Source organism: Triticum aestivum, chromosome 1A (genome assembly GCF_018294505.1).
Source record: "Triticum aestivum cultivar Chinese Spring chromosome 1A, IWGSC CS RefSeq v2.1, whole genome shotgun sequence".
In the NCBI taxonomy this organism is placed as follows: domain Eukaryota; kingdom Viridiplantae; phylum Streptophyta; class Magnoliopsida; order Poales; family Poaceae; genus Triticum; species Triticum aestivum.
The window spans coordinates 457984264-458008242 of record NC_057794.1 but is presented as its reverse complement, the minus strand read 5'-3'; the positions used below and the strand labels follow the sequence as shown (position 1 = coordinate 458008242).

At 45.7% G+C, this 23979-nt stretch overlaps 1 protein-coding gene across 1 annotated transcript; it reads right to left on the bottom strand.

Annotated features, from left to right (window-relative positions):
* Positions 1–15506: 15506 nt before the first annotated feature.
* On the bottom strand, positions 15507–17138 carry LOC123147273 (scopoletin glucosyltransferase-like). Its single transcript, XM_044566536.1, has one exon. It carries the CDS (start codon positions 17136–17138, stop codon positions 15651–15653), a length of 1488 nt encoding a protein of 495 aa, XP_044422471.1. The 3' UTR covers positions 15507–15650.
* Positions 17139–23979: the final 6841 nt, after the last annotated feature.

Genomic DNA, 23979 nt, shown 5'->3' with positions numbered 1-23979 from the left:
CCCTTGCATATTATAGTTCATCACGAAGCTCTTGTAGCTTGGTGGCAGTGATTGGAGAATTCTGTCAATGACACAATCATCTGGAAGATTAACTCCCAATTGAATCAAGTGATTATTATACCCAGACATTTTGAGTATATGCTCACTGACAGAACTGTTCTCCTCCATCTTGCAGCTATAGAACTTATTGGAGACTTCATATCTCTCAATCCGGGCATTTGCTTGAAATATTAACTTCAACTCCTGGAACATCTCATATGCTCCATGACGTTCAAAACATCGTTGAAGTCCCGATTCTAAGCCGTAAAGCATGGCACACTGAACTATCGAGTAGTCATCAGCTTTGCTCTGCCAGACGTTCATAACATCTGGTGTTGCTCCACCAGCAGGCCTGGCACCCAGCGGTGCTTCCAGGACGTAATTCTTCTGTGCAGCAATGAGGATAATCCTCAAGTTACGGACCCAGTCCATGTAATTGCTACCATCATCTTTCAACTTTGCTTTCTCAAGGAACGCTTTAAAATTCAACGGAACAACAGCACGAGCCATCTATCTACAATCAAGCATAAACAAGCAAGATACTATCAGGTACTAAGTTTCATGATAAATTTAGGTTCAATTAATTTACTTAAAGAACTCCCACTTAGATAGACATCCCTCTAATCCTCTAAGTGATTACGTGATCCAAATCAACTAAACCATGTCCGATCATCACGTGAGATGGAGTAGTTTCATTGGTGAACATCACTATGTTGATCATATCTACTATATGATTCATGCTCGACCTTTCGGTCTCCGTGTTCCGAGGCCATATCTATATATGCTTGGCTCGTCAAGTATAACCTGAGTATTCCGCATGTGCAACTGTTTTGCACCCATTGTATTTGAACATAGAGCCTATCACACCCGATCATCACGTGGTGTCTCAGCACGAAGAACTTTCGCAACCGTGCATACTCAGGGAGAACACTTCTTGATAATTAGTGAGAGATCATCTTATAATGCTACCGTCAATCAAAGCAAGATAAGATGCATAAAAGATAAACATCACATGCAATCAATATAAGTGATATGATATGGCCATCATCATCTTGTGCTTGTGATCTCCATCTTCGAAGCACCGTCGTGATCACCATCATCACCGGCGCGACACCTTGATCTCCATCGTAGCATCGTTGTCGTCTCGCCAATCTTATGCTTCCACGACTATTGCTACTGCTTAGTGATAAAGTAAAGCATTACAGCGCGATTGCATTGCATACAATAAAGCGACAACCATATGGCTCCTGCCAGTTGCCGATAACTCGGTTACAAAACATGACCATCTCATACAATAAAATTTAGCATCATGTCTTGACCATATCACATCACAACATGCCCTGCAAAAACAAGTTAGACGTCCTCTACTTTGTTGTTGCAAGTTTTACGTGGCTGCTACGGGCTTAAGCAAGAACCAATCTTACCTACGCATCAAAACCACAACGATAGTTTGTCAAGTTGGTGCTGTTTTAACCTTCACAAGGACCGGGCGTAGCCACACTCGGTTCAACTAAAGTTGGAGAAATTGTCACCCGCAAGCCACCTATGTGCAAAGCACGTCGGGAGAACCGGTCTCGCGTAAGCGTACGCGTAATGTCGGTCCGGGCCACTTCGTCCAACAATACCGCCGAACCAAAGTATGACATGCTGGTAAGCAGTATGACTTATATCGCCCACAACTCACTTGTGTTCTACTCGTGCATATAACATCAACATATAAAACCTAGGCTCGGATGCCACTGTTGGGGAACGTAGTAATTTCAAAAAAATTCCTACGCACACACAAGATCATGGTGATGCATAGCAACGAGAGGGGAGAGTGTGATCTGCGTACCCTTGTAGACCGACAGCGGAAGTGTTAGCACAACGCGGTTGATGTAGTCGTACGTCTTCACGGCCCGACCGATCAAGCACCGAAACTACGACACCTCCGAGTTTTAGCACACGTTCAGCTCGATGACGATCCCCAAACTCCGATCCAGCAAAGTGTCAGGGAAGAGTTCCGTCAGCACGACGGCGTGGTGACGATCTTGATGTACTATCGTCGCAGGGCTTCGCCTAAGCACCACTACAATATTATCGAGGATTATGGTGGAAGGGGGCACCGCACACGGCTAAGAATATGATCACGTGGATCAACTTGTGTCTAGGGGTGCCCCCTTCCCCCGTATATAAAGGATCAGGGGGAGGAGGCCGGCCGGCCCCTATGGTGCGCCAAGGAGGAGTCCTCCTCCTAGTAGGAGGGGGAAAGAAGTGGGGAGGGAGAAGGAAAGGGGGGCGCCGCCCCCTCTCCTAGTCCAATTCGGACCAGGGGGGAGGAGGCGCGCGACCCACCTTTGGCTGCCCCTCTCTCTCTCCACTAAGGCTCATATGGCCCATTACTTCTCCCGGGGGGGGGGGTTCCGGTAACGCTCCGGCTCTCTGGTTTTCTCCGAAATCACCCGGAACACTTCCGGTGTCCGAATATAACCGTCCAATATATCAATCTTTATGTCTCGACCATTTCGAGACTCCTCGTCATGCCCGTGATCACATCCGGGACTCTGAACTAACTTCGGTACATCAAAACTCATAAACTCATAATATAACTGTCATCGAAACCTTAAGCGTGCGGACCCTACGGGTTTGAGAACAATGTAGACATGACCGAGACACGTCTCCGGTCAATAACCAATAGCGGAACCTGGATGCTCATATTGGCTCCTACATATTCTACGAAGATCTTTATCGGTCAGACCGCATAACAACATACGTTGTTCCCTTTGTCATCGGTATGTTACTTGCCCGAGATTTGATCGTCGGTATCTCAATACCTAGTTCAATCTCGTTACCAGCAAGTCTCTTTACTCGTTCCGTAATACATCATCTCGCAACTAACTCATTAGTTGCAATGCTTGCAAGGCTTATGTGATGTGCATTACCGAGAGGGCCCAGAGATACCTCTCCGACAATCGGAGTGACAAATCCTAATCTCGAAATACGCCAACCCAACATGTACCTTTGGAGACACCTGTAGAGTACCTTTATAATCACCCATTTACGTTGTGACGTTTGGTAGCACACAAAGTGTTCCTCCGGCAAACGGGAGTTGCATAATCTCATAGTCATAGGAACATGTATAAGTTATGAAGAAAGCAATAGCAACATACTAAACGATCGGGTGCTAAGCTAATGGAATGGGTCATGTCAATCAGATCATTCACCTAATGATGTGATCCCGTTAATCAAATAACAACTCTTTGTTCATGGTTAGGAAACATAACCATCTTTGATTAATGAGCTAGTCAAGTAGAGGCATACTAGTGACACTCCGTTTGTCTATGTATTCACACATGTATTATGTTTCCGGTTAATACAATTCTAGCATGAATAATAAACATTTATCATGATATAAGGAAATAAATAATAACTTTATTATTGCCTCTAGGGCATATTTCCTTCATTGAAGTGTTGCACCGGGTTGAGAGAGATCTTGATGGCACTTTCATTGTCACACCAAAGAGGCATTTTGTCACAAGTGACACCGCAATCCTTTAAAGTTTGCCTCATCCATAGGAGTTGTGCACAACAACTACCGGCTGCTACATACTCCGCCTCGGTGGACAAGAGAGACACACAACTTTGCTTTTTGGAAGACCAACTTACCAAAGAGCAACCAAGGAATTGGCACCCTCCGGAAGTGGACTTCCTATCCACTTTGTCTCCCGCCCAATCGGAATCCGAGTACCCTACAAGCTTGAAGTTTGATTCTCTTGGGTACCATAAGCCAAAATTTGGGGTATGAGCCAAATATCGAAAGATTCGTTTAACCGCCACATAGTGACTTTCCTTAGGTGCGGCTTGAAACCATGCACAAATTCCCACACTCAACATGATATCCGATCTAGATGCACAAAGGTAAAGCAAAGATCCAATCATGGAGCGATATACCTTTTGATCCACCACTTTACCATTGAGATCTATGTCAAGTTGGCACTTGGTGGGCATTGGAGTGGAAGCCGGCTTGACGTCACTTAGCTTGAATCTCTTGAGCATGTCTTGAGTGTATTTGGATTGGTTGATGAAGGTTCCTTCTCTTCTTTGCTTCACTTCGAACCCTAGAAAGAACTTCAACTCTCCCATGGAAGACATCTCGAACTTTGAGGTCATGCGAGCGGCAAATACATCATTGAAAGCTTTGTTAGGGAACCAAAGATGATATCATCAACATATAATTGGCACACAAACAACCCCCTTTGACCTTCTTAGTAAAAAGAGTGGGGTCGATTAGCCCAACTTCAAAACCACGGTCCTGTAACAACTCAGTAAGGTGGTCATACCACGCACGTGGGGCTTGTTTAAGGCCATAGAGTGCCTTATCGAGTTGATACACATGATCAGGAAAGTAGGGATCCTCGAACCCGAGGGGTTGCTTAACATAAACCAATTCATTAATGGGACCATTAAGAAAAGCACTCTTCACATCCATTTGTTGTAACTTAAAGTTATGATGAGAAGCATAAGCAATCAACATGTGAATAGATTCAAGACGAGCAACGGGAGCAAAGGTTTCACCGTAGTCGATACCCTCGACTTGGGAGTAGCCTTGTGCTACCAAACGAGCCTTGTTGCGAATGATAATCCCATGGGCATCTTGCTTGTTCTTAAATATCCACTTGGTTCCAATGACATTGTGATTCCCCGTCGGTCTTGGCACCAATATCCACACTTTGTTGTGCTTGAAGTTGTTGAGTTCTTCATGCATGGCATTGAGCCAATCCGGATCTTTAGCGCCTCATAGACCTTGTGGGGTTCCACACAAGAGACAAACGCGTGATGCTCACAATAATTTGCTAATTGTCTACGAATGCTTATCCCCTTTCTTAAGCTTCCAAGCACATTCGTCATGAGATGATCCTTGGTGGATAGCTTGGAAGCAACCTTGGCGGCACGACGCTCTAGTTCCTCCTCGGGGGTGAGACGAGGAGTGGTCATTTGATCATCTTGAGCATCGTCTTGGGCTTGTTCTTCATCTTGAACTTGCTCGAAGGAGAGAACTTGACCTTGGGCATCACTTGATGTGTCAACACCATCTTGAGCATGATCTTGCCCTTGGTCATGTTCTTGAGGATGAGGGCCTTCATGTTGTTCTTCGGAAGCGTGTGGGCCTTGGGTTGGTGATGGATCCATTTGAGTAGAGCTTTGTCCTTCTCCTTCGGCCACAAGGGGTTCCTCAATGGGTAGGATAAAGCCAACACCCATTCTTCTTATGGCTTGGGGAGGAATTCCATCACCTACATCACAAGTGCCACTTTGCTCCACTTGGGAGCCATTATTCTCATCAAACTCCACGTTACTCGTCTCCTCAATAAGTCTCGTGGATTTATTGAGGACACGGTAAGCATGAGAGTTTGTAGCATAACCAACAAATATGCCCTCATAAGCTCTAGCCTCAAACTTAGATAACCGAACACCTTTCTTGAGAATGAAACACTTACACCCGAATACCCGGAAGTACTTGAGGTTGGGCTTGTTACCGGTGAGTATCTCATATGGAGTCTTGTTCAAGCCCTTGCGAAGGTAGAGCCGATTGGATGCATGACACGCGGTGTTGATGGCTTCGGCCCAAAAGTTGTATGGAGACTTGAACTCCGCCATCATGGTCCTTGCCACATCCATCAACGTCGGTTCTTCCTCTCCGCAACACCGTTTTGTTGAGGGGTGTAAGGTGCGGAATATTAATGCTTGATCCCCTCATCACTAAGAAACTCATCCAAGGTGTAGTTATTGAACTCGGTGCCGTTGTCACTTCTTATTGTCAAGATCTTGGCATTGTGTTCATGTTGTGCTTCATTTGCAAAGTCAATGACGATTTGTTGGGTCTCGCTCTTCCTCTTGAAGAAATACAGCCATGTGTATCTTGAGTAGTCATCCACAATCACCAAGCAATACTTCCTACCTCCAAGACAATCGAAGGATGGAGGCCCAAAGAGATCCATGTGAAGGAGCTCCAAAGGCCTCTTTGAGTAAATGATAGTCATGGGAGGGTGAGCCTTCTCATGTAGCTTTCCTTCGATACAAGCACTGCAAGCACGATCTTTAGCAAAACTAACATTCGTTAGTCCACGGACATGGTCCCCCTTGAGGAGACTTTGCAAAGATCTCATATTGACATGGGATAAACGGCGATGCCAAAGCCATCCCACATCAACTTTAGCCATTAGGCATGTCGCGGTCTTAGTGGGTCGCTCCGAAAAGTTAATCACATATAGACCGTTCTCGACATGCCCAACAAAGGCTACTTTAAGAGTCTTGCTCCACAAGAGGGCCACGGTATCGATATCAAAGAAAGTGGCAAAGCCCATGATTGCAAGTTGACGAACGGAAAGTAAATTGTATGCAAGGGACTCAACAAGCATGACCTTCTCGATCGTGAGATCATGAGAGATGACCACCTTGCCAAGTCCCAATACCTTGGAGGATGAGGCGTCACCCCACTCGACATTGGTGGGCATAGATGGAATCTTGTGCACGTCCACCACCAAGTCCTTGCTTCCGGTCATATGATTTGTAGCTCCGCTCTCGAGCAACCATAATCCCCCATCGGAAGCAAACACCTACAAGAGATTAATGCTTGGTTTTAGGTACCCATTTTGTAATGGGTCCTTTGATGTTAGTAACAAGGGTCTTTGGAACCCCAATAGACCATTCAATGTATTCATGAAGAGAACCAACGAATTTGGCATAGACATGCCCATCACTAGCACGGCATAACACATAAGAAGGATTAAAGTCGCCGGCTTTGATGCGAGGAGTGACATCGCCCCTTTTGACAACGCCACCCTTCGCATTGTTCTTCTTCTTCTCCTCGGAGGCACTTTCTCCCTCCTTCACAAAGGTTTGCATGAGAGGAGAAGGTCGTTTGGTCTTGTCATTCTTCTTCTTGTTCTTGGAGTCGGGCATGTACCCAACCCCTTCCTTGGCTACAACTCCCTTTTGGTTGATCAAGAGATCGTTGAGGTTCTTCTTGCCTTGTATGCAAGTCGCAATACCTTTCTCGAGTTGCCCCTTTAGCTTAGCGTTCTCCTCAACAAGATGCACATGCTCACAACACGGGTTAGTAGCATTTGCATTATCAATTAACATCATACGAGGGAAAGTGTCTTTTTCCTTGGTTAGCTTTACTTGAAGTTGATCATGAGACTCTTTGAGTCTAGCATGAGCACCCTTCAAGACCTTGTGAGCCTTGTTAAGTAGATCAAACTCCTCTTTGAGTCTAGCAAGATCAACCTCAAGTTCGGCCTTCTCGGAGTTTAGCACATGAGAAACAATGAGGACATGATCATAATCTTTCTTTAACTTAGCATGATCAACATTGTGTGACTCCTCAAGAGCCAAACGAAGACCACGCTCTTCCTCAAGAGCATTGGAAAGATCCGAAATCTCATCGGCATAGTCACGACTATGCCCTTCCATCTTGGTGATGGTGTTTTCGTGAGCCTCGATCATGTCATTGGCTTCACCAAGTTGTTCCAAGAGAGCAACAAAGTGTTTCTTGGATTTTCCCTTGAGTTTGCCCATAAAGGCCTCAAACTCATTAGCCTCCACATTAGCTCCCTCAAGTTCATTAATGCTATCCGTCAGAGAAGGATGATTAATGATGGTAGTTTTGATGTTGGGGGTTACCTTGTTGGTGGTTTTAGCCATGAGGCACTTGGCGGTGATGCTCTCATTGGGTGAGTCGAAGAGAGACACCCATGGAGTCGTCGCAATGGCAACGGAGGCCATGGCAACTGACTCATCACTTTCATCATCGTCATCATCCTCATTGTACTCTTCTTGTACCACCAATGCCTTGGGAGTAGTCTTCTTGGTGAAGTTGCTCTTGTTGGGGAACGACTTGGCCTTGTCCTTTCGGATGAGCTTGCCACCATTGTCTTCCCTCTTCTCATACGGGCACTCCGCAACAAAATGACTCACGTTGCCACAATTGTAGCAAGTCCTTACGCGTTTCTTGCTCTTCGTGCCACTTGAGTTGTTTTTGCTAAAGTTTGGCCTCGAGTTTTTCTTGCTCCAAAATTGCCTTGGAGCAAGTGCCATGTGTTCATGATACACATACTTCGTATCTTCAGGGTTGCTCTCCTCTTCTTCCTCTTCTTCTTCTTCAACGGTGAGCTTGGCCTTCAATGCAAGCTTAGGCTTCTTTGCCCTTTGAGAACGGAGCACCGCATTGTCGGCGGTCTTGTCCAAAATGTTCATGGCCACAAACTCATCCAACACTTCGCTTGAGGTCAAAGTGTGGAAGTCCGGTCTTTGACGAATGACGGAGGTCAAAGCAAGAGAAGTAACACTAAAGAGTTTGCACAAGTAAAGGTAAGAGATAACCAAGAGTGGATCCGGTGAAGACGAGGATGTGTTACCGAAGTTCCTTCCTTTTAAGGGGAAGTACGTCTCCGTTAGAGCAGTGTGGAGGCACAATGCTCCCCAAGAAGCCACTAGGGCCACCGTATTCTCCTCACGCCCTCACACAATGCAAGATGCCATGATTCCACTATTGGTGCCCTTGAAGGTGGCAACCGAACCTTTACAAACAAGGTTGGGGCAATCTCCACAACTTAATCGGAGGCTCCCAACACAACCACGAAGCTTCACCACAATGGACTATGTCTCTGTGGTGACCTCAACCGTCTAGGGTGCTCAAACACCCAAGAGTAACAAGATCCTCTAGGGATGAGTGGGGGAATCGAAAATCCCTTGGTGGAAGTGTAGATCGGGGCCTTCTCAACCACTCCAGAGCAAATCAACAAGTTTGATTGGCTAGAGAGATAAATCAGGCGAAAATGGAGCTTGGAGCATTTAATGGAGCTTGAGCATTAATGGAGCTTGGGGGGAAGAGGTAGGTCAAAGGAGAAGAAGGGGACCCCCTTTTATAGTGGGGGCAACAATCCAACTGTTGCCCCACCAAGAAGCCCCGCACAGGGCGGTAGTACCGCTAACGGGGGCGGTACTACCGCTGAGCCAACGGTACTGCCGCTCCAGCGAGCGGTACTGCCGCTCAGAGAAGAGCGGCAGGGATCTGGACCCAGGGCGGTACTACCATGGTGGTAAGGGCGGTACTACCGCTCCGAAACGGTACTACCGTCCCTACAACCGCAACTAGTGTCGCAAAAACCGACACGAGAAAAAGAGCCCTCGAGTCGAGGCGGTAGGAGCCAGACAGCCCAGCGGTAGTACAGCAGCGGGGTCACAGGCGGTACTATCGCTGCGGAGCGGTACTGCCGCTTGTGACCCTTCTGCGGTACTACCGCTGGTAGTGTGGTACTACCGCTGGGACACAGAAGAGAGAGAGAGGATCTCTCCATCGAGGCTGAGGACGAGGCGGTGGTGCCAGGCAGGCCAACGGTAGTACTGCTGTGGAGTCACGGGCGGTACTGCTGCTGCGGAGTGGTACTGCCGCTTGTGACTCCTCAACGGTACTACCGCTGGGTTGCGCGGTACTACCGCTGGAACCCAGACAGGACATAGAAGAGAGAAGAGATCTCTCCAATGAAGTGGAAGAGCTCGGAGGGTGAAAAGCTAACGTGTACGTGTTGATTGCACCCATGCAATACCCCAGCGGACCCCCTCTTGATAGTACGGTGCCCTCTATGCAACTAGTCCACCAAAAGAGAAGCGAAAGAGCTACACCGTCTTGAATGACACTCTGAATGGAAGAAAAGTCTCGTGCCAAGGATGAATCTATGAACTACTCAAAGCACATGATTTGTCCGCAAACATGTTGTCATCAATCACCAAAACTACCTCGAGAGATATATGCCTCAACACTCTTCAACCCATACATTGTTTAATTTCCCTTCGTACTTACTCGAGGATGATTGCTATGATGATTGTTATGATCCCGTTGATTCTTTTAAAATATTCCTTTTTGATGATGCTTGCTATGCTTGTGGCCAAGATGCCAATATGAATTATGCTTATGGAGATGAACTTGCTATAGTTCCTTATGTTAAACATGAAATTGTTGCTATTGCACCCACGCATGATAGTCCTATTATCCTTTTGAATTCTCCCGACTACACTATATCGGAGAAGTTTGCCCTTATTAAGGATTATATTGATGGGTTGTCTTTTACTACTACACATGATGATTTTGATAGATATAATATGCATGTGCTTGCTGCTCCTATTTGCAATTATTATGATAGAGGAACTACATCTCCGCCTCTTTATATTTCCAATATGATAAAATTGCAAGAAACTGTTTATACTATGCATTGGCCTTTACTTTGTGTGCATGAATTGTTCTTTTATGACATGCCGATGCATAGGAAGAGAGTTAGACTTTGTTGTTGTACGATATATGTTACTTTGTGCTCACTACTAAATTACAAATCATTGTTAATTAAAATTGGCTTTGATATACCTTGGGATCCGGGTGGATCCATTACTTGAGCACTATATGCCTAGCTTAATGGCTTTAAAGAAAGCGCTGCCAGGGAGACAACCCAAAAGTTTTAGAGAGTCATTTATTTCTGTTGTATGCTTTTATAAAGTTTAAATATAAAAATAATGTGCCAAGGTTTGCCTTTAGGATGTTTACATTTGCTTGATGGTTTGTATGGTGCAGGACAGAAACTCTGTCTGTAGTGCGCGATTTTACATTTTGAGCTGGAATGTCAAATGGTTCTGATTCTTTTTGAACTGTCTTTCTATACAAATTTTTTATTTTTCCTAATTTTTGTAGAATTTTTAAAGTATCATAAGTATGGTGAATGTTCAGATTATTACAGACTGTTCTGTTTTAGACAGATTCTGTTTTTGATGCATAGTTTGCTTGTTTTGATGAAACTATCGATTCATATCAGTGGATTAAGCCATGAAAAAGTTATATTACAGTAGACACAATGCAAAAATAAAATATGAATTGGTTTGCAACAGTAGTTAGATTAGTGATTTGCTTTATTATACTAACGGATCTTACCGAGTTTTCTGTTGAAGTTTTGTGTGGATGAAGTGTTCGATGATCGAGAAGGTCTCGATGTGAGAAGAAGGAAGAGAGTCAAGAGCTCAAGCTTGGGGATGCCCAAGGCACCCCAAGTAAATATTCAAGGAGACTCAAGCGTCTAAGCTTTGGGATGCCCCGGAAGGCATCCCCCCTTTCTTCAACAAGTATCGGTATGTTTTTGGATTCGTTTCGTTCATGCGATATGTGCAATCTTGGAGCGTCTTTTGCATTTAGTTTTCATTTTTATTTTATGCACCATGATGGTATGAGATAGTCCTTGGTTGATTTATAGAATTCTCTTTGCACTTCACTTATATCTTTTGAGTATGGCTTTATAGAATGCTTCATGGGCTTCACTTATATCATTTGAAGTTTGGATTGCCTGTTTCTCTTTACATAGACAACCGCCATTTGTAGAATGCTATTTTGCTTCACTTATATTTGTTAGAGCGTGGACATATCTTTTGTAGAAAGAATTAAACTCTCTTGCTTCACTTATATCTATTTAGAGAGATGACATGAATTGGTCATTCACATGGTTAGTCATAAAATCCTACATAAAACTTGTAGATCACTGAATATGATGTGGTTGATTCCTTACAATAGTTTAGTGATATAAAGATGGTGATATTAGAGTCATGCTAGTGGGTGGTTGTGAATTGTAGAAATACTTGTGTTGAGGTTTGTGATTCCCGTAGCATGCACGTATGGTGAACCGTTATGTAACGAAGTTGGAGCATGAGGTATTTATTGATTGTCTTCCTTATGAGTGGCGGTCGGGGACGAGCGATGGTCTTTTCCTACCAATCTATCCCCCTTGGAGCATGCGTGTAGTACTTTGTTTCGATGACTTATAGATTTTTGCAATAAGTATGTGAGTTCTTTATGACTAATGTTGAGTCCATGGATTATACGCACTCTCACCCTTCCATCATTGCTAGCCTCTCTAGTACCGCGCAACTTTCGCCGGTACCATAAACCCACCATATACCTTCCTCAAAACAGCCACCATACCTACCTATCATGGCATTTCCATAGCCATTCCTAGATATATTGCCATGAAACTTTCATCATCATCATATACATGACTTGAGCATTCATTGTCATATTGCTTTGCATGATCGTAAGATAGCTAGCATGATGTTTTCATGGCTTGTCCGTTTTTTGATGTCATTGCTACGCTAGATCATTGCACATCCCGGTACACCGCCAGAGGCATTCATATAGAGTCATATCCTTGTTCTAGATATCGAGTTGTAATATTGAGTTGTAAGTAAATAAAAGTGTGATGATCATCATTATTAGAACATTGTCCCATGTGAGGTTATCAAAATAAAAGTGGCCAAAGAAGCCCCCAAAAAAAGAGAGAGGCCAAACAAGCCTACAAAAAAAAAGAAAAAAAAAGAAAAAAAATGAGAGAAAAAGAGAGAAGGGGCAATGTTACTATCCTTTTACCACACTTGTGCTTCAAAGTAGCACCATGTTCTTCATATAGAGAGTCTCTTGAGTTATCACTTTCATATACTAGTGGGAATTTTCATTATAGAACTTGGCTTGTATATTCCAACGATGGACTTCCTCAAATGCCCTAGGTTTTCATGAGCAAGCAGGTTGGATGCACACCCACTTAGTTTCAGTTTGAGCTTTCATATACTTATAGCTCTAGTGCATCCGTTGCATGGCAATCCCTACTCACTCACATTGATGTCTATTGATGGGCATCTCCATAGCCCGTTGATACGCCTAGTTGATGTGAGACTATCTTCTCCTTTTTGTCTTCTCCACAACCACCATTCTATTCCACCTATAGTGCTATGTCCATGGCTCACGCTCATGTATTGCGTGAAAGTTGAAAAGGTTTGAGAACGTCAAAAGTATGAAACAATTGCTTGGCTTGTCATCGGGGTTGTGCATGATGTGAGTATTTTGTGTGGTGAAGATGGAGCATAGCCAGACTATATGATTTTGTAGGGATAACTTTCTTTGGCCTTGTTATTTTGAAAAGACATGATTGGTTTATTAGTAGGCTTGAAGTATTATTGTTTTTATGTCAAATGATAGACTATTGCTTTAAACCACTCGTGCCTTAATATTCATGCCATGATTAGACATATGATCAAGATTATGTTAGGTAGCATTCCACATCAAAAATTATCTTTTCTATCATTTACCTACTCGAGGACGAGCAGGAATTAAGCTTGGGGATGCTGATACGTCTCCGTCGTATCTATAATTTTTGATTGTTCCATGCCAATATTATTCAACTTTCATATACTTTTGGAAACTTTTTATACTATTTTTTGGGACAAACATATTGATCCAGTGCCCAGTGCCAGTTCCTGTTTGTTGCATGTTTTTGTTTCGCAGAATATCCATATCAAACGGAGTCCAAACGGGATAAAAACTGACGGCTATTTTTTTGGAATATATATATATATATATATATATATATATATATATATATGATTTTTGGGGAAAAAATCCACATGAGACGGTGCCCGAGGTGGCCACGAGGCAGGGGGCGCGCCCCTGACCCTCGTGGGCCACCCGTAAGGCGGTTGATGCCCTTCTTTCGCCGCAAGAAAGCTAATATCCGGATAGAGATCGTGTCAAAATTTCAGCCCAATCGGAGTTACGGATCTCTGGGAATATAAAAAATGGTGAAATGATAGAATCTGAGAACGCGGAAACAGAAAGAGACAGAAAGACAGATCCAATCTCGGAGGGGCTCTCGCCCCTCCCGTGCCATGGAGGCCATGGACCCGAGGGGAAACCCTTCTCCCATCTAGGGAGGAGGTCAAGGAAGAAGAAGAAGAAGAAGAAGAAGAAGAAGAAGGAGGAGGAGGGGGGCTCTCTCCCCCTCGCTTCCGGTGGCACCGGAGTGCCACCGGGGGCCATCATCATCACCGTGATCTACACCAACACCTCCGCCATCTTCACCAACATCTCCATCACCTTCCCCCCTCTATCTACAGCGGTCCACTCTCCCGCAACCCGCTGTACCCTCTACTTGAACATGGTGCTTTATGCTTCATATTATTATCCAATGATGTGTTGCCATCCTATGATGTCTGAGTAGATTTTCGTTGTTCTATCGGTGGTTGATGAATTGCTATGATTTATTTAATTTGCTTGTGGTTATGTTGTTGTCCTTTGGTGCCCATCATATAATTGCGCGCGTGTATCACACCCTAGGGTTAGTTGTATGTTGATAGGACTATGTATTGGAGGGCAAGAGTGACAGAAGCTTCAACCTAGCATATAAATTGATGCATACGGGATTGAAGGGGAACCAATATATATTAATGCTATGGTTGGGTTTTACCTTAATGAACGTTAGTAGTTGCAGATGCTTACTAATAGTTCCAATCATAAGTGCATAGAATTCCAAGTAAGGGATGATATGCTAGCAGTGGCCTCTCCCACATACTACTTGCTATCGGTCTAGTAAAGTAGTCAATTGCTTAGGGGCAATTTCGCAACTCCTACCACCACTTTTCCACACTCGCTATATTTATTTTATTGCTTATTTACTTACAACAACCCATACTTTTTATTTACGTAATCTTTATTATCTTGCAAACCTATCCAACAACACCTACAAAGTATTTCTAGTTTCATACTTGTTCTAGGTAAAGCGAACATCAAGCGTGCGTAGAGTTGTATCGGTGGTCGATAGAACTTGAGGGAATATTTGTTCTGCGTTTAGCTCCTCGTTGGGTTCGACACTTTTACTTATCGAAAACTGTTGCGATCCCCTATACGTGTGGGTTATCAGTGCTCATAGGGGTAGGGTGTGCGTATGCGTTCATAGCGGTGAGTGTATGCGTGTTTATATGAACGCTTGCGTCTGTACTGTGTTAAAAAAAGGGAGGTCCAACAGTAGAACTTCCAATTGATTTTTTTTTAAATTTGAATTTTTAAAATATAATATATAAGGAAAACATAGTGTGATCCGTGGACCATCCCGTCCAATGTCACTGGACGTGCATTAAAATAGACACACCAAATTTTCACAGACATGTTTAGACGTGTCCACAGACAGTGATAGGGAAGCCAGTCATTCGATAAACATCAAATAAGCATCAAATCCGGACAATAGGGTGGGCCATGTAAACCCAGAGAAAAAAACACATGTGGTGTAGGGAGATGTAGTTCAACTGACAAGTCAGACAGGTGGACGTCCGTACTCCCCCAAACCTCCTCCGATTCTCTACTGCATCCTATGATGTAGTTTAAGATAATGACTTCAGACTTCGGAGTTTCAAACATATTTATGAAGATTTGAGAAACACATGTTCCATATATATGCATGAATAGCAAGGTTGCGAGTAGATTCACATGATCAAAAGTACAATTTTGTAAAATAAAAAGAAACAAAGTGTAGAGTTTCATTACTTTCAACAAAACAAACAAAGTGTTTCCCAATTTATAAGAAGAAGTTTTTAAGTGTCACAAGTCTGTGAGATGCCGAGATAGAAAACTCCATGTAAGCATGGCGGCAGGCCAGGCCGGCAAGACTTGGAACGTACTCCATGGTATGCATCATGTTTGGAGCCATGCTGTAGCTTGACTTGGCATGACATGAGTTGTGCCCCGAGAAGCAGAGAGCAAGAGTTTTGAACTTCTACATTTCTCCAGCCTTCATGGAACTCCGGCGGGCCATCAACTCGTCTATCAGCCGGCCAACAGCATTGTAGGAAGATCCACCGTCCTCCACCGCGCTCCTCGCCTTACCACCGAGGGCCTTGGCCTTCTTTCGCATGGCGTCACCCTCCTCGCCGTTGCCCATCAATCTCCCGATGGATCCGGCGATCACCTCGCCGCCGATCACCTCGTGGGCCTCCACGCACGATGCGTAGTCCTTGGCGCCGATGCTGACGCCCACCTTGAGCAACTCCACGATAACCTTCTCGTTGTTGAACTGGTCTGCATACCGCGGCCACGTGACCATCGGCACGCCGGCGCTCACGGCCTCCAGCGTCGAGTTCCAGCCGCAGTGCGTCAGGAACCCGCCGACGGCAGGGTGGTTCAAGATGAGCATCTGCGGCGCCCAGCCTCGGATGATGAACCCGCGGCCGCCGTGTGCCGTCAGCTCGGCGAAGCCTTCGGGCATCCACTCTGAAGAGTCTGGACATGCGGCGCCGATCACCCACACGAAATTCATGCCTGAGAGCTCGAGGCCGCGTGCCAGCTCGTGCAGCTCCGCCGGCGAGAAACTGGTTAGCGTGCCGAAGGAGATGTACACCACCGAGCCGGCCGGCTTCATGTCCAGCCACTCGATGCAGTTGTCCGCGTCTGGCGAGAGCGCGTCGGTGCCTCTCCCGGCCATGTCCTTGGTGGCGAGTGCCACCGGCCCGACGAGCCACGCGCGCCGGCCAAGCGTCGTGCGGTAGTGCTCGACGTAGTCCGGCTCCAGCTCGTGGAAGCTGTTGAACACCTCGCCGAAGCTCCTCTGGTCCGCGGCGTTCAGACCCTCGAAGAACGCCCAGCCCCAGTGTTCCGCCTCGTTCGCGGGGTCCATCAACTGGCTGCGCCTCAGCTCGACACGGTGCGGCAGGCCCGGCAAGGAAACGAGGGCGTCGGGGTCGTCGGGGACAGTCGCTAACGGGTTGTTGCGCAGCATGGTGTCGATGCAGGACAGCGCGAACATGCTGCTACCCATGAACGCAAGGCGCGGGACGCCGTGCTCCGCGGCGGCGTCCACGGACCATGGGAATAAGCTGTCGGACACGACCGCGTCGGGGCGGTTGTCAACCAAGAACCGGTCGAAGGGCTCCCGGAGCAGCTGCGCCGCCTCAAAGAACTTGCCGCGGTCGCCCTGGGATTTAATGGCCGTGCCGTTCTCGACGCCCGGCGGGAGCCCGACGTCAGGGAAAGGCACGACGGAGATATCGATCGCCGGGGAGTTGGTGCCGGCGAAAGCGTCGTTGGCACGGTCGACGGCCGAGCGCATGATGGCGGCGTTGACGGGCGTGGTGAGGATGGTGCACCTGACGCCGCGGGCGGCGAAGAGCGCGGCCATGTCGGCGATTGGGATGAGGTGGCCGTGGGCTGGGAACGGGAAGAAGAGGATGTGCAGCGGCTGCTGCTGCTGCTCGCCTTTGACTGCCATGGCTAGCTGCTTCATGTGACGACAGAAGTATACTGCGGCGCGGCTAGTACGGATATGATGAGTTTGAGAGATGGACCTAGGCTATAGGAGTGATACGTACCATGGTTTCGGAGCAATTAAGAAGAGAGCCGTGTAGAGAGGAAGGAGAAGTAGCTTCTGGCTTGGTGATCTCCGCCTACTAGAATCCATCCAAGTTGCTTGGAAGTGCCGTTCGAGATTTTGATGCCTTCACGTATTACATGCGAGAGTTCAAACAAAATTTGTTTCACTTGTTTGTACCATTGGTACTGAGTCATAAGCGTATTTATTCAGTCTGCAATCATTCAGATAATATCATGACGACAAAAGTTACTATATGTCTCGTTGAAAGAAAAAGTCACTTAACAAAGATACAACTAGTAAGATTCCCTTACTCCCGCGCCTGGGGTTTTACTCCTCACTAGGGATACCCCGCCAGCGAGTTTTACCACCATCCGCATTCCCCAATTCATCCCATCTCTAGCCCCCCCCCCCCCCCCCCCCCCCCCACACACACACACATCCCCATCCTCCCAAGACAGATGGCGACCGTGCCTCATGCCCAATCGGAGACCAGTGGCGGCGTGACCGCCGCTCAAAACCGATCTAGTCAATTTCTTCGAGTAGTTAGAACTCAATGACGAAGACTTTGATGGTCTGGAGATAGATGAGGATGATCCTGGTATCAATGAAGCATTCGATGGCTAACCCTAGCTAGGGTTCACACTGAGAAAACTTTCATCCAGGTTACGTTCTACTGCGACATGCGCGCTGCTTGGAGCGCAGGAGGTTTGCTTCCGCCCAATTGGTTCAAATATTTTCGTTGTCTGAGCATTGTGCTTGGGCGATTGGAAGAGAATATGTATCAGAGCCCTTGGTTGTTAAGAAATTGGGTGGTACTGATGTGCCCATACGACGCCTTAGCAAAGCTGAGGATGTGAGCATTATGTTCATGTCGATATGGCTGCAATACACAAGTTACCGAATGGATTCTGCAAGAAAGGAATAGTGGAAAAGCTCATGAAAGATGCTAGGGCGATCCTAGATATGCGACTTTTTTTTGAGAATCACCGAGGGGAGTTCCCCACCTGAATATATTACTCAAACGACTGCGAAGGCAGCGAGTACAGGTTTACAGCGGCACGGTTCAACGTGTAGAAATTACAGCGGCACGATGCAACGTGCAGAGAGGAAGGAGTGCCACAAAAAAAGTGCCTCCTTGTCACCCGAGTCCAGGCGGTGTGACCAAATGTCTAGGTCAGAGATGAGGTTCCTAATTGTTATTACAGAACGTTGGTCGATACTCCTAAACAACATGTCATTACGTGCTGCCCAAATCTTCCAGAGTAAGGGGGGGAGGACGAAGGACCATGTATCTGTGGGTAGATGCTGGGGCAGAGGTGTGTCCCAGAGCTCGTTGAGGTCGTCGGACAAGGGCAGGAAGCCTAGTTGTTGCCAAATCCTATTGGCAAGGGGGCATGTGATGAAGATGTGAGTGGAATCTTCAGGTGATGTAGCACAGCGAGGGTACGGGTTGGAGGGGATTATGTGCTTGTGGGCGAGGTTTGCAGCATAGTTGAGGCGATCTTTGAAGAGGAGCCATGCAAAAATCTTGATCTTGCGAGGAACCTTGGTGCCCTAGATGAGGGGGCAGTGGGATCTGTGTCCAGCTTAGTCATGAGTGTGCCGTATGCTTGCTTGGTCGACAAGTCATGCCCCTGGAGTAGGAACCGTTGGTCCTCCTCAGTCGACTGCATGAAGTCCTGCAAAACAGCCAAAAGCGAAGCAAGCTCTCGTTCTGCTGTTAGAGAGAGACGATTACGGAGGTTGGCTTTGATGCCGAGACGCAAAATGTTAGCTACTTTAACCATTTGTAGAGTGGAGTGCGAGAGGAGGTGTGGAAAGGTGGTATCTAGGGGTTTTGGTGTGAGCCATGTATTCAGCCAGAAGTATGTGTGCGTGCCACTGTTGGTGATAACAAAGGTTATTGACTGAAGGGTGGGTATCTGTTGGGTTATCGTGCGGCACAAGAAATAGGTTTGTGGGGCTGAGGAGACGAGGGTGTATGGGTGCTTGAGGTCTATCCAATCTAGCCAAGGTGAGTGAACGGAGGAGAGTGCTTTGACGGCAAACTTCATTAAGAGGCAGCTATTTTGAACGTGAAGGTTTTTGAGCCCCAAACCACCGATTTTTTTGGCGAGCAAACATTTTTCCACGCAATTAGGCACTGAGCACTCGAGCACGCATCTTCGCCAGCCCAGAAAAATGACCTCCTTAGGGAGTCAATGACTTTGAGGGTCTTTTTTGGGATACGGAAAACATACATGAAGTATGTAAGGAGAGAGTCGAGGACCGCCGATATGAGGATGAGCCGATCGCCTTTGTCCAGAAGTTTTGCGCGCCAACCAGTTAGTAATTTCCGAGATCGTGCAATCAAGGGGGCAAACACATTTGAAGGGGGCTTGATTGGAGCAAGGGGGAGGCCCAAATAAGTTTGAGGGAAGAGTGCTCGCGAGCATCCCGTGGCGATAGCAGCAGCATCAGCGACAGATTCATCTGTGTGTAGGGTAGCCATGGTGGTTTTGGAGAAGTTGATGGTGAGGCCGGTAGCTTGCGCAGTTATTTAAGATTCTTTTTAGGGCTGCGGCAGCAAGTGAGGAGGCGGCTGCGACAATGAGTGTATCATTGGCGTATTAGATAATGGTGGGAGGCAGGTGGGTGAAGATGGGATGGTGAAGGAGATCTGGCTCTGGGTTTTGTATGATGAGTTGCTGGAGAAGATCTGCGACGATGAGGAACAGGTAAGGCGAGGCGGGGTCACCCTGTCGGAGGCCTTTCTTGCGTTGAATCCAGTTGCCGGGAATGCCATTTAGGAGGACAGCAGTTCTGCCCGTTTGTAAGATGTTTTGAATCCAGGTTCGAAAGGTTTGGGAGAAGCCACGGGCATCTAATATCCTATCTAGGGTAGGCCAGCGACAGAATCGAAAGCCTTTCTGAAGTCGAGTTTGAAAACCATGGTGGATTTTTTTTCGGGAGTGGCAAGAGCTGATTAGGTCGGCCACAAAGACGTAATTTTCGGCTATATTCCTACCGGTGATGAAGCCTGTTTGGTTCCCGTGGACTAGGGTAGGAATGAAAGGTTTTATGCACGAAGTGATGGCTGTGGCAAAAGCTTTGACAGGGTAGTTTTGTAGGGAGATAGGCCTGAAGGCATCGAGTGAGGAGGTAGCTGTGTTTTTTGGGAGGAGGACGATGTGTGCATGATTCAGCCGTTCTGTGTCGGATATGTGACTATTGAATACCCGTGATGACTATGTATGTGTTCGGGTACGGCATGAGGTGTGAATGCCTCTCACAGAGTACGTGAGTATTCTTAGAGGAAAAGAACACCAAGTTTATCTTGTGCGCCATGAGAAGCTCGCACGATTTTGTAGCGTCTGTTACCTTGTTGGGCACGAGTTCAAGGAGTGTGGCTCTTGTATCCATGATGGGAAGAGTAAAAAATAATATGAAATATGGTTGTATGCTGATGCGCCGAACCACCCGCATGCTGATGAGAAATTTGCAAATGGCATAACAGTAGTCCGACCATTTTTACAAAGTTTGCAGCAGAGTATGATTCTTTGGGCATATGGCTCCTGTCGAGCTCCTCTGCAACTTCTTCGCTACTTCTCTTCGTCTTGACACTCTCAACCGGATTAGCTTTTAGCTTTTCAACGAACATAGCTAGGATCACCATTTGGCTATCTGCAATTTTAGTGGCTTGTGCCTCCATGCTACGAGTTCTTTCCTCTAAAACATGCATATCGTTAGTGAGTCTATCAATTTTACCGGTCATTTGACTGAGCACATTAACATGATTCTTCAAGATATCGATGAAGATTTTATTTTGCTCACTTTGAGCAGTGATAAAAGTTTTGAGAGTTTCATCCAAGTATTACCGTTGCTCGTTCCACTAAAATTATTGGGTGCTCCATTATTAGTTGGATACAGTGGCCTAGGATCATAACCATTATTTTTCCAATTGGAATTATAATTGTTGCGAGCAATGAAGTTAACATCACCTTCGGTAGTTGCATAAATATTTACCTCTTCTTTACCTCTTATGGTGTTGATGAGTTCATCTATCTTTGTCGTTAATCCCTCATCTATTTCTCTGAAGATAGCATTCACCTTTCTTGTGGTAGACCTTTCTACATTTCATTGGCCATGGTTTTCTTGCATATATCAAGTAGCTTCTTGGCCTCTTCAATTGTTCTTCTCATTATAGTTCCTCCTGCAGTTTTATCAAGCATAGTCTTTGACATGGGATTAAGAGCATTATAAAACAAATGAATAATGGACCATTCTTCCATTCCATGGTTGAGGCAGTTTCTTATAGCCCCTTCATGCGATCCCACACAAAGTGCTAGTGGCTCACGTTCTTTTGTCTTAAAACTAGTGACCTGAGAACGAAATTGCATAATTTTTTCAGGGGACAAAACTGAGATAAAAAATTTCTACAGCAAGCAGACCGTGAAGTTATAGTTCCTCTAGGCAAAGCTAGAAGCATTTTGTTGCTTTTCCTCTAAAGGAGAAAGGAAATAGATGCAACTTCAAAGTATTCGGTACATTGTCTATAATACATATCATGTCACACATCTTAGTAAAATTGTGTGAGTGCATGCCGACATCCTCTAATGCAGTGCCTCTAAATTGGTCTTGTTAAACTATTATGACTAAGTGGGGCTTAATTTTATATTGCTCGGCAATAACATTAGATTATGCAATCGATGCACACATAAAGATTTCATTTGGAGCAAAGAAGACTTCAAGTTTTTGAGCCATAATATGTTTTTTAGTTTTCGGTAACAACACAAGTAGAAAAACAAATAAAGCCAAGAACAAAAATTGAAAAAAAACTCTAACAATGACTCCAACGCGGTGACTAGTGATAAGATGTCTCCCAAGAACGGTGCCAGAAAAGGTGGTTGATTACCTTTGAGATCGGATTTAGATAATGAGGGTTTCCATGACTTATTCGCAAGTTGCGACTCTGAGTTATCGAACCCACGAGAGGACGTAAACTACGACAAAGGCTCTGACAAGTTATTGCTAGCGAACTAAATTTCAGCTTATCAAGTGAACCTTAGCAACTTTTTGGGTGAAACACTATTATTAAAAACAACAATGAGTATGAGGTCTTACTCTCACAATCTTATATTTGTGTTCGGAGTCCTAATGATATTAAACCATGCTTTCGAAGACAACTGTTATGTTGTGCTTGCAACGCGAAAATGTGGGGAATGTGTCCAAATTACGTCTTGACCGTTGCGCGACCTGCATGAGTTAGTTATCCAACTAATGGCCCTTACCATCGCACGGGGTTACCTCGGTTATTAAAAATAAATATTCAGACATAAGCACTTGGCATTTAATGACTACACTCCATTCGTCCCCAAGGAATATCTTCCCCCTACCATACTAACCCCTTCTCTCGCTGCTTTTTGGGATAGTTTTCCACGTCCTCCTCGCTCTTTACCTCCTCCTTGATCTATTTACAACCTGGGTAATGGCAGGGCCTTATGATGAGAACAAGACAAGAGACAATTCTGTTGCAATCGGGCACATACAAATAACATCAAATGTACAAAGTCATTCCAACGATATCTTCCACAAATACATCAAGTTGCAAGGTCGTGCATCAACCCATTGTCTTACCGAATTACTCACACATGGCGATCACAAGATGAACCCATCGAAGATGACATAAATAAGAATGGTTGAATATTAATATGTTATCCAATAGTTGTTGGATGCCATACACGGATTACAAGTATGACTAACTTGGCGATGGATCGTTGCAGTTATGATGCTAACGGCTGCTATGGAGATGAGATGGGAAATGACGGCGGCTAGGGTGGAAGATGGTTCTGATTCTTCGTTTCATGAGTGGTGCTCTCTCTATTGACAATTATTCGTTGACCCCTTAGAAGTTGGTCAGGTGGACCTGCTGGAGGCAGCGGCAGACGGTATGAGCGCAGGTACGAGTGCCGAGCGCCCGCCTTGCGCTCTTTTGACTTGTGTGCACCTTCAATTGCCTTCTCTCTTCCACCAAACTTCATGTTTTCTTGTGTGTGATGATTTCCTTCCATGTCTGGGCCCTTTTTCTCATGAAAACACATTAAACAAAGGATTTCATGATCTCTCGCATCCATTAGTCATTAGTGACAATTTAAAATTGATTTTTTGAGAAAATCTGCGATTATCCGGTTTAAACAACGGTGTGATAAGTGCAAAAATATTAGCCCAGACAACTGTTGCGACCCCCACCGATGTCTTGGAAGCTTGGAATGTCGTTGCTGATTCCGGCCGTTTTCCCATCCCCTCAATTGCCTGAGATGGTAGCTGCCGCACCACCGTCGACTGACGAGGTCGATTAACGACCAAGCGACCTCCAGTCGAGTGACCCAACTATACGGAACCATTGGTCCCGTTCGATGCTCTCAGCGCTCGGGCAGCGCACTGCCACTGGAGTTGGCCGCACCCTCGGCTCCTGCTACCTTATGACTCCTATCCTAGGTGGCCCGACGAATGTCTTGACCCTAGCGAACTCTGCTAGCCGAAATTGTTCTCGGCTCCTACGACCGTCAGATTCGCCTCCCGACCTTTCTATTGTTGGACCTCATGTTTCAACTGCTTCTCAATTTTTTAGGCACCACTTTTACATAATCTGTTGGAGCAACAACAACCATGGTGTGCAAAACTCTTCTCCCTACTACCCTTTAATTGTTTTTACATCAGGTTTTACATCATCTGTTGGAGTTACATCTGTTGGAGTTAT